The sequence below is a fragment of the Acanthisitta chloris genome, unplaced genomic scaffold (assembly GCF_000695815.1).
Source record: "Acanthisitta chloris isolate BGI_N310 unplaced genomic scaffold, ASM69581v1 scaffold17563, whole genome shotgun sequence".
Lineage (NCBI taxonomy): Eukaryota > Metazoa > Chordata > Aves > Passeriformes > Acanthisittidae > Acanthisitta > Acanthisitta chloris.
In genome coordinates, this window is record NW_008664549.1 from 8,404 (window position 1) to 18,581 (window position 10,178).

Here is a 10,178-nt window from a genome sequence, read left to right on the forward strand (position 1 = left end):
TATTATCTTTTGCTGAGCTTCATCCTGATGTAGAAAGACCAAGCGAATAGCATACTCTTGCAATCTAGTGCTCTAATGTCTCGGTTTAGTTTTGCTTTTTCATTTCCATCCCACAAATTCCATGTATTTTACTTCAGTGCAGCCCAGGACAAGCACTCAGTCTACCTTAAGCTCTGTGCAGTAGCAATGACTCAAGTTGAATGTGATTCTGTTGGCAAATCTCTGCCAGTTCCTCTCACTGAAAGTGTCTGACAGAACATACAAAGATCTGAAACCTTCACCTTTGCTGGGGCAGGCAGTGATGATCTGTTTTATAACCGCAGAGCTTCTGCTTACATAGTCTTCAAAACTTTCCGATGGCACCAGAGAAGAGGGTGGGAAGTTACCCCTGACAATAAAATCACAAATTATGTTAGTCTAGATGAATATTGGGGCACTTAGCACCATTGAATGAGTGCACCAGAGAAAAGGCACTTGGTTAAAAGGTTTATCTACTGACTTGGCTGACATAATGCTACCTCAGCTTGCCTGGAGCATTAGATTTCCCCTGAGTAGTTTTCGTTAAATCTTATGGCTAAAACATAGCTCATGAAGCACCAGATGCAGGGAGAAAACAGGATTCAATAAAATTTGCAGTTTACAGAGGAGATTATGTTAAGTAGGATTTATGCCTAAGAAAATCTCAAGCTTTGAGCAGCAAGGACCACTGCCCAGCTATGGGCTGCAGACTCACAGAGCTGTGTGGCTCTCCCAATCCTGACTGAGTTAAAACCAAGGTGAGACACTGATGATGTGAATGCTTGAAAGATTTCGTTCCTCACCATTAATCTCATCAATAAACCAAGTAAATAAAAATCTACAACAAATGAGGCATTTCTACATTAGCTGGACATATGGAGAGTAAAGACTTTCACTCCTAAAGTTAAAATCAAAAAGTGTTTCCAGGGGCATTCACAGTGCATCACTTCTAAGTATCTGAGCCCTTCTGCTGACACTGGGCATTCTTTCTTTTAGGAAGAATGAACCTCTAGGAATGGGTTCATTGCTACAGCTGACAAGCCCTTAGCCATGTGTTATGATACAACACAGGGTGTTGCTTTTCTTCCTTCTAACAACTGCCCCCCTCACCCTGCTTTCACTGTCTCCTCGTCCAGTGAACAGGCAGGAATGAGATTAGATGAATATATTGCAGTAAGGTGTGGTACCACATTGTGCTTTCACAGGTGAATGCTCAGTACATTATGTCAGCACAAATGGCAGAAGTAGAAAATAGATGGTAAAACCACTTGAAAGGCTCCTGTTGGTCTGTTAATCACAGCTATTAATTCTGGCTAGGTCAGACAATCCCCAGCACCAGCCCAGGTTGTCTCCAGGCTAAATATCAACAGGAGTGCTCAGGCCAGGCTGAGGTCTCAGTGAGAGTGCTGTGTCCAGCACACAGGGATTCTTAACCCTGCATGTGATGGGAAGAAACTGGCATCATATGTGCAAACTTATAGCTCATCCACCCTAGTTTTGCCTGGAGAGGCCTAAACACTGTAGTTAGCATTGCTTCAGACCTTCCCCTCTGAACTTCCCACTGCTCTGCATTTCCACACTTCCTTTTGAGTCAAGTGATTTTGTACCATAAAAACCATAGGGAAAACAGTCTGTTGCTGAAAAAACACACCAGAAAGCCCTATACTCCAAGAAAAACGAAGGATTTTGGTCCTCCGTGCAATCTCAAATGAAGACGCTTGCTTGGCTGTAAGGAATGCATCAAGACATGGAAAGTTTTCTTTCCCTGTTTCTTGAATATGTGGGAAATCACAGAGACACTTGCTTTTATCAGCTGAGTAATTTCCTGGATCTGGCTGCACACTGCAAACACAGAGCAGCCTGGTTTGTGAGCAAGATGAGGAGCTAGATTGAATTGGAGGCTTATCATTTCCTGCCTGGCTGTGGTTTGCAAGTGCTCAGAAAAGGCATCACCCCTCACCCCACCAAGTTATAAGGGCCCCAAAAAGTCCTTGCTGAGCACAGTATTAATCTCTGAGCAACTTAAAACAACCCACCAGACATCAGTTATAGCCAAAGGCTGTGTTCCTGCCCCTAAAACCAGGACAACTGGCTCATGTCAGGCTCACCTCTCTCCCCTCCTCTTGTATGTTTCTTCAGGGACACAAACCAGGAATCATAGAATCATAGAATCAACCTGGTTGGAAGAGACCTCCAAGATCATCAAGTCCAACTCTACCACAGTTACTAGCCCATGGCACTAAGTGCCACATCCAGTCTCAGCTTGAAAACCTCCAGGGATGGTGAATCCACCACCTCCCTGGGCAGCACATTCCAATGCCTGAGCACTCTCTCTGGAAAAAATCTCTTCCTAATATCCAACCTAAACCTCCCCTGGCAGGGATGTTTCAGGCATGGAGCTGAGCACCCTCTGCCTCTTGCTGCTGCCCTGCAGACCTTCAGCAAAGGGCTGACTTACCTTATCTAAAGTCACATCTCATTGGGACTGAACACCAGTGCATTATTTACCTGACAGGTTATTCTTCATGTTTCTAGAGTGTGTTTCATGTGAACCAAAGGTAAAACAAAAACTCCTGGTGCCTGACACTATCACCCAAAATACAGCTATGCTGGTGCATGGCCAACGTGGGCCTGAGCCAGCAGCTCTGGAGGCAACACCAGGGCAGGGCTGGTCCCATGCACAAGTGTTAGATGTTTATGTGTGTGCAGGTGCACCCAATGTGCTGCTGACAGAATATCTGATTTTGGGAACAGATCATTCAGGCCTGAATTTGATCAGAATCACTCTTTTTTTTTTTTTTTGCAGTGTTTGCAATGATTTTTGGCACATAAAAAGATAATATACCTCAGAGGAAATACCACAACTTTATCAGCTAGATACAGAGCAATTACCTGTAATTTGTATCTATGTTGTAAGATGCTTCTGCCAGTTCTGCCACAGTCATGAAGTTGGGAATGTTTGCTTCCCACTTGGTCCATTCAAATAGTCCTGGTTCCACCCTGATTTTGACTTTTTGATCTAATTTAAGTCCTACAAGAACAAGTAATATATCTTAAGAAGAGACAGGTATCCTCAAAGTGTTGCATTCAGGCTATACATTCTTCCTTGTTTGCTGTAGTACTTTCACTAATGAAAATTAATTACTTACTATCAAACAAATTAGTATTGTTTGTTACTATCAAACAAATGAGTTGCTTAAATGAAACCACCATTATATTCTTGTCTAACTAATGTGCAAATTATTACATGATTGTTATTATCATCATCATCATCATTTCTGGAGATCCCTTGTGATGCTTCTGGAAGAAAAGATCTCAGTAATGTCACAATCTGAATGAACTTTAGACAGGAAATGTTTTTACTAGTTTGCTCAGTGGTCCTCATTGGGGCAATAAGATGTCTGGCAGTGTTAGAAAGGGAATTCACACAGATATTCTTCAGAGGACTGGAAACATCTGCTTTCTGGCTCAAAATATTTTCTGGAAGAGGTGGCAGTGGTGCTTTGATGAGCAGCTACTAATGTTGAGTAGAAGCTGAGGTGAAACACCTCAGTTTCACACAACATTAGATTCCCTTTCAACTAGCCAGGACCAGAGTCAATGGGATCATACCCAGCATGTTTGTCGCTGCCCGCATTACCAGCTAGACAAAACCACCTTGCCTTGGCTGCTTAAATATAACCACAAATAACCACAAAGGCCAACATCATCCTAATTGCTCATCTCCTGCTTAAATACAACCACAAATAACCACAGAGGCCAACATCATCCTAATTGCTCATCTCAGGGACTTCACAGAAGTTGGGTTAAGATGTTTTCCCAGTAGCAGAAGCTGCCTTACCCCGCAGTACATGCTGAGCTGTCTGTATGCAGCGGAGGGCAGGGGAGGAGTACACGTAGCTGATCACCACCTCCTGGTCCAGCAGAGCTTCCCCTGGATGGGAACAGCAAAGTATGACAGATGAGAAACTACTACAAAATACTTTCTGGAAAAAAAACCAGCTTGGAGCTTTGAGCTTTCATGGGATACATCAACAATCCCTTGCTATTCATTTTTTTCACACTATTGGCTGACTGAGCTCATTTAAAAAGCTCATTCTGGTGGCCATAGCAAGTTTAAAATAAGTGTTGGAAAGATAATAACAGATGATTCACTCCAAATCTGCAAACAGCAGTCAGGCATTTGGCTATCTCCATGTATCTGAGTCATCAGAGACAAGCATGTGCACCAGACCACGCTGTCACAGCCAGGCACCTTGCTGACATTAACCCCTTGCAGACAAGCAGCAGGGCACAGGTAGTGTTGTGGCTTCTTTCTTTCAACTTTCATTGCCAGGAGCTGGCAGAGTGGCTCTCAAAGGTGAGCAACTAGCTGTGTTCTCTGGTTTACTATTTAAGATCTTGCAGCAGTTGCCCACAGAAAAGTGTTACTACTGACAGTGCTGGTAGGAAGTCTTTCTACTGCAAAGGCAGTATGAGCCTTGGCAGATAGGACAGCCTGTTTCCCAAGCCCTTATATTTGCAGCAGGATATTATCCAGCTTACCTGTAATCCTGGACTGGAAAATACCACAGCTAGATAAAGGAGGATCATATTCAAACTGCTTCATGCTGTCCCTCCGCTTCGGCAGGATGGAGGGGAAGTTCAGATCTGCTCTGTAGTATTTTCCTGAAATGAGGTGGGACATTTTGCCATGACACAAGGGAGGTAACAGCTGAACACACAGGTGGCATTTCATTATAATGGCTTAATTTCTTCTGAACAGCAAGGAATGAAGCAAGGTGTCTGTCTGCCCAAGGAGATAGTCTCTCTTCCCTCCACTTCAAACACCCACAGTGTCTGTCCACCGTGGATGGACTATGGTCTGTGCTCTGCCCAAAACTCACCTGGAAGAAGTGTGTGTGTGTGGGAGCTGCCATCAGACACCACACCAAGGAGACAGCTAATAACTGAGCAGTTTGGGGTATCTTGGCAGTGCATGAACTCAGATGTCTACAGGATTATGTTAGTACTATGGACAGAGTCAGTGTGTCACTGATGGAAAACAGTTGGAACTGTTACTTTGAAGGAGTCACAGTGCTGTGCCTGACTTGCAATGTCACTTGCTCCTTTGTGTCTGTGTTTGCCTGTACACATAGGAGACTGAATCTCTTGCACCCATGACTGGGGTTAATTAGGTTTGTTTCTGTTTTGTGAAGCCCCTGCCGTTATCTTACTCACCATCTGCAGTCAAGCACTGTTGAAGCCAAGATTTGCCAAAGACCTGATCACCGTGGCGCATCACGAACACTCCTCTTCGCAGGGCAGTGTTCGGAGGCAGCTGTGGAAAAAGGTTTTTTTGTCAAAATATTATATATAACCTTCATGAAAAGTCTGGATTCATGGATGCTCCCTGACAGAAGAAGGAAGAACAGATGTCTTGGAAGGTTTATAACAAGCACAGAGTGGGAGAGAGAGGATCTGCTATAATAGATGCCTTTCTTCAGGGCAATAGTAAGCCTGACTGGCTCTGCACTGAAGGCAAATGAAAGAGATCCCTGACCTTCATGAGCTACAGATGAGGTTTCAATTCACTAGTGGAAGATAGTACTGATAACAGATCTTTTCATCCCAATGTGGAAAGGAATTATAATTTTAATTTATATGGTTGATAAAAGAGGGAAACTAACTAAGATTTGAGTAGTACAAAATATGCTCCTCAGGCCAAGTGATGGCTCTGCCACAGATCTGACCTAGATAAGAGAGGCCAAGAGCAACCTAGAGCCAGTGGAAGGACGTGTGACTCATTCAGAAATTTCTGTCTTACAGCATTCTGGGAGGCCCCAGGATGGAAGTTCCCCCAAGGTGCCCTCAAGTTTTTCTGATGTTAGCACAAATGAACCCAGGGTTATCCCCCAGCACAGCAAGAAAAGAGGCTGAGGGACCGGTAAGCCCAAAGGGTTTCTGCAGCATGTCAATGTGTTGGCTAAGACCATCTTGGCATCCCAGACAGTCAGAGCCAGTAGGGCAGTGCAGGTGCAAATGTGTGTGTATAGGTAAAAAACAGAGTCCTTATGTGTTTTGCTCTTTCTACCGAAAGACCAGTGGAAAACACAGGAAAAACTGATATGTGTTGACTTCAACACTGGGACAAATATATAATCCTATCAGTACTGCTAGCTATTCCAGCTAGCCATTCAATGCAGTTATTTACATTAGCTACATATCCAAAAATACAGATGAAAATGACATATTTAAATGTGAACTGGGACCATGGAAACTGCAAAGGCAATGGCCATAGAATCTAGACATAAGAGCAACAATGAGCAATGAGCCTAATTCTGTTATAGTTACTCTGCCTTGAATCCATATGGAAGTCAGGGCAAGTTGTGCCTATGTCACTTGTCAGACTTATGACCTCTGCAGAGCTTGGCCAGTGAGGATGTGCTCAGAGAAACCTGAGCAGAGAACTCATATTCTGTGCTGTTTTACTGTGAGGGTGGTGAGGCACTGGCACAGGTTGCCCAGAGCAGCTGTGGATGCCTAATCCCTGGAAGTGTTCCAGGCCAGGTTGGATGGGGCTCTGAGCAATCTGGGTGAGTGGAAGGTGTCCCTGCCCATGGCAGAGGATTGGAACTAGATGATCTTTAAGGTCCTTTCCAACCTGAACCATTCTGTGATTCTGTGGTCCAGATAAAAGAAGGAAAAAGATCATATAGGTTACAAAACATTGATGAGATGTTATACCACACAGTATGAGTGTGTGTGTGTCAATACACATATATGTGCACTATGACTTAACAGGAAAATGTAAGGGAGAAGAGGAAGATATTATTAAATGTACCAAATGCTTTTAGTTAATAGTATATCTGCACTAATGGTGTATCTGCCAAGCACATGGCAAATATAAGAAATAGAAAAAACAATTACCTCAAGGGAAAGCACATTTGTCACACTCCTTGGTCTACTAGGATTATGGGCTTCTCCATTCAGCTTTACATTAGGGTCCTTTTCAGTCTGGGTGAAGGATCTTGAAGCTGTTACAAAAACATATTCCCTGTAGAAAAAGCAGAAGCAATACACACACACACACACACACACACACAGACATTAGGGCACACACACAAATAGAAGAGATTTTGAGTCATGATGTTGTCTACAGGCATTTAGGAGTCAGGATTCATGTTTCATTTAATACTTTTTGCACACTTGCAATCCACTTTGTTCTTTATTTGGAATATGATACATAAAAAATAGGTTTAAATTTTATAAATTTGGTATAACCCTGCCAAAGCAGGACCTTCCAGCAGGAAATACTACCTGTTTGCCTCCTGTCTGTCTGAGGGTTCAGCAAGAAGTGCACCTACTCCTCCCTCCTTAGCAAAACCAGCTCGAATCTACAAGTAGCATCAGCTATGCTTGTCAGCTGCAGAGTGAAGTGCAGAAAGCCAGAGGTGCCTTCTGATACAGGGTAAATCAACTGGATTTTAACAAATCAACAAAGTGGTCTGAAGGTGGTGGAGCAACTTTTGTGTGGTCTCATTTCAGGTTAACTTTGCAGCTCTTGAAATGAGGAAAAAGAAGGAAGGAGTGATGCAGGCTGAAGGCTCAGCTGAAGGCTCAGCCTGCCTGGCAGAATGAGGTCTTTTAAAATTCATTAGTGTGTTCAGGTGGTTCAAGAGCAAACAGGGGTCATCCCTCAAGCAGCTGAACTTATGAACTTTGGGTATCTGTGGGTGCATGTGCTATCTCATTACTTTCAGAAGATGTCTCAGCATCTCACCCAGACCCTCAGGACCTCCCTCTCCTCTGCCCATGCTGCCTCCAGCTCCCGCCTGGCACAACTCAGAGCGAGGAAACATGGCCACACTCCCCAGCAGGAAAAGCAGACAACATAAAGCAACACCCACAAACCCCCAATGTACCTGTGCTTAACCCAGGTGTCTGACTCGTGGGCCTTCTCAGTGTAGTTTTCTGGAAGAAAACCCCTGCAGCCAGTCCGATGGGAGGTCCCGATCACCCAACCTTCGCTCACATCAGACTGATGTGTTGGGTCAACGTAGATGAAGTCCCCAGCGTTGATCATGAGCTCATCAATGTGCTGGGGCTTGTACTGGAAGAGGGCTCTCAGCCTCTGGGGGAGACAGGCAGCAGGGTCAGGCTGCTGCCTGTGCTGCAGTGGCTCGGGGGATACTTGTTCACCTCTGCTGGACACAACAACCAGTTCTATTTTCCACTCTGCAATGTGCTCTTAAGTGGCTCTTCAGCAGAGACGAAGGAAGACACTACAACATTTGCACTATGTGTAAATATAGGCACTTGGTTTTCATAAAAATACTTTCTTTTCCTGTAACTAAGTACAGACTTATTTGAAAACAAGCACAGCAAAGTGTTGTCAGCTATTTTTGTGATTACTTGCAGCTCTCCTGAGTGTGACTAAAATCCAGTATGAGGCTTGTGACAAAGTGATATACTGATCTGACTAGGAACTGTTGATCATTCCATAATTTAAATTTGGAAATGAGATTGGAAAGATGTTGACTGGTTTTATCTTAGAGTCTGTTCAGCAGAAAATGATCAGTGAGATCTGAGCTCTGCTCACTGGTATGTAACCTGTGTGGTTCTCATCATGGTTGGAACAATCAAGAAACCTAATTTTGCTGAATAGACTTTTACTGCAAAACTGTAAACTGACAAATCCTAGCAAACATTCAAGGATCACGATTTTCTGTCTCTTTCATTTTCTCATGTCATAGTGAGATTAGTTATTTTCTACTGGAGTTTGGAATTAGACCTTCAGACATGCAGGTCAAACAGCCTCCCATAAAGGTATTATCTACTGATTCACAAGAGCAGTTTTTCAACCCAAAATGGCACACAAAACAGCCATGTCCTTTGAAACACTGTGCTGAGCATGCATTGATTTTCTTAAGGAAGGAAAAGGCAAGATGACTGTAGCAAAGACTCCAACCACAGGCTCAGGAAATGAAGCAAACCTGATGACAATACCTGGTAATGCACAAAACGCATGTCCCGGGAGTAGAGAGCAGCTACCCACTGACAGGACTCCCCTGGGTTAATGCATTTGGCCAACTGCTCCAAAGTCTTCAGATGGTGAGGATAAAACTTGTGAGCCAAGGTAAGGTGGAACTGCTTCGTGCAGGGCTTCACATGGCAGTCTAGGAATGAAACAATCACATCACAACATAGATGCCAAGGTCATTTAAAGCTCTTCTTCCCGTTTTATCCCATACGCTTTGTACGATGCAGGAAATATTGTAGTAACTAGTAATAGAGTAGATCTATGTCTAGATCTAATGAATAATGGCTTTGAAGAGTGACATGGTTTTAATCATGCCAAAATTATTCACAAACGTAGAATGGATTTGCTTCCAGTCTTCATCTGGAAGGCAAATTAATGAGCAGGATTTGAGTTCCTGTCTCAGTCTGAGATGTATTGAACTAATTTCTCCCAAATAAATTTATGCTGGGGCTGTGTCCCTTCAGTCTCCATTGGTGATGTTGTTTCCCTTGGATGTCACTGGAGTGAGTATTAAGCCCTGTTTCTCAGGGATGCATCAAGCCGGGCCATAACACCATGGGGATGGAGGTCTGGGAATAGGGAATATTATATCCCTGCCCATCTTGGCTGTCCTGATCAATGGCCTGTTGTGCTGGTTTGAGCTGGAGTAGAGTTAACTTTCTTCATAGAGGCTAGGCTAGGGCTATGTTTGGGTTTTGTGCTGAGCACAGAGTTGATAATGCAGAGATGTTTTTGTTGTTGTTGAGCAGAGCTTACACAGAGTCAAGGCCTTTGCTGCTTTCCGTACTGCCACGCTGGCAAGGAAGTTGGGGATGCATGGGAGATTGGGAGGAGACACAGCTGGGACAGGTGACCCAAACTGACCAAAGGGATATTCCATACCATATGACATCATGCTCGGTATATAAGGTGGGAGGAAGAAGGAGGAAGGGGGAACATCTGGAGTGATGGTGTTTGTCTTCCCAAGGAACCGTTACGTGTGATGGGCCCTGCTCTCCTGGAGATCGCTAAACACCTCCTGTCTTCGGGAAGCAGTGAATTAATTCCTTGTTTTGCTATGCTTGTGTGTGCAGCTTTTGCTTTCTCTATTAAACTGTCTTTATCTCAACTCATGAGTTTTTGTAGCTTTTACCCTTCT

At 43.8% G+C, this 10,178-nt stretch overlaps 1 protein-coding gene across 1 annotated transcript in view; it reads right to left on the reverse strand.

The window, feature by feature from the left end:
• The window catches only part of UBASH3A (ubiquitin associated and SH3 domain containing A), a 16,974-nt gene that overhangs the window by 1,810 nt on the left and 4,986 nt on the right, over positions 1-10,178 (reverse strand). The window contains exons 5-12 of the mRNA XM_009071409.1: positions 9,007-9,176; positions 7,923-8,131; positions 6,928-7,054; positions 5,239-5,338; positions 4,564-4,686; positions 3,860-3,952; positions 2,911-3,049; positions 282-388 (exon numbers count right to left, since the gene is read on the reverse strand). Of these exons, the coding sequence (XP_009069657.1) occupies positions 282-388; positions 2,911-3,049; positions 3,860-3,952; positions 4,564-4,686; positions 5,239-5,338; positions 6,928-7,054; positions 7,923-8,131; positions 9,007-9,176 (1,068 nt within the window). The remainder of the gene's footprint in view (positions 1-281; positions 389-2,910; positions 3,050-3,859; positions 3,953-4,563; positions 4,687-5,238; positions 5,339-6,927; positions 7,055-7,922; positions 8,132-9,006; positions 9,177-10,178) is intronic.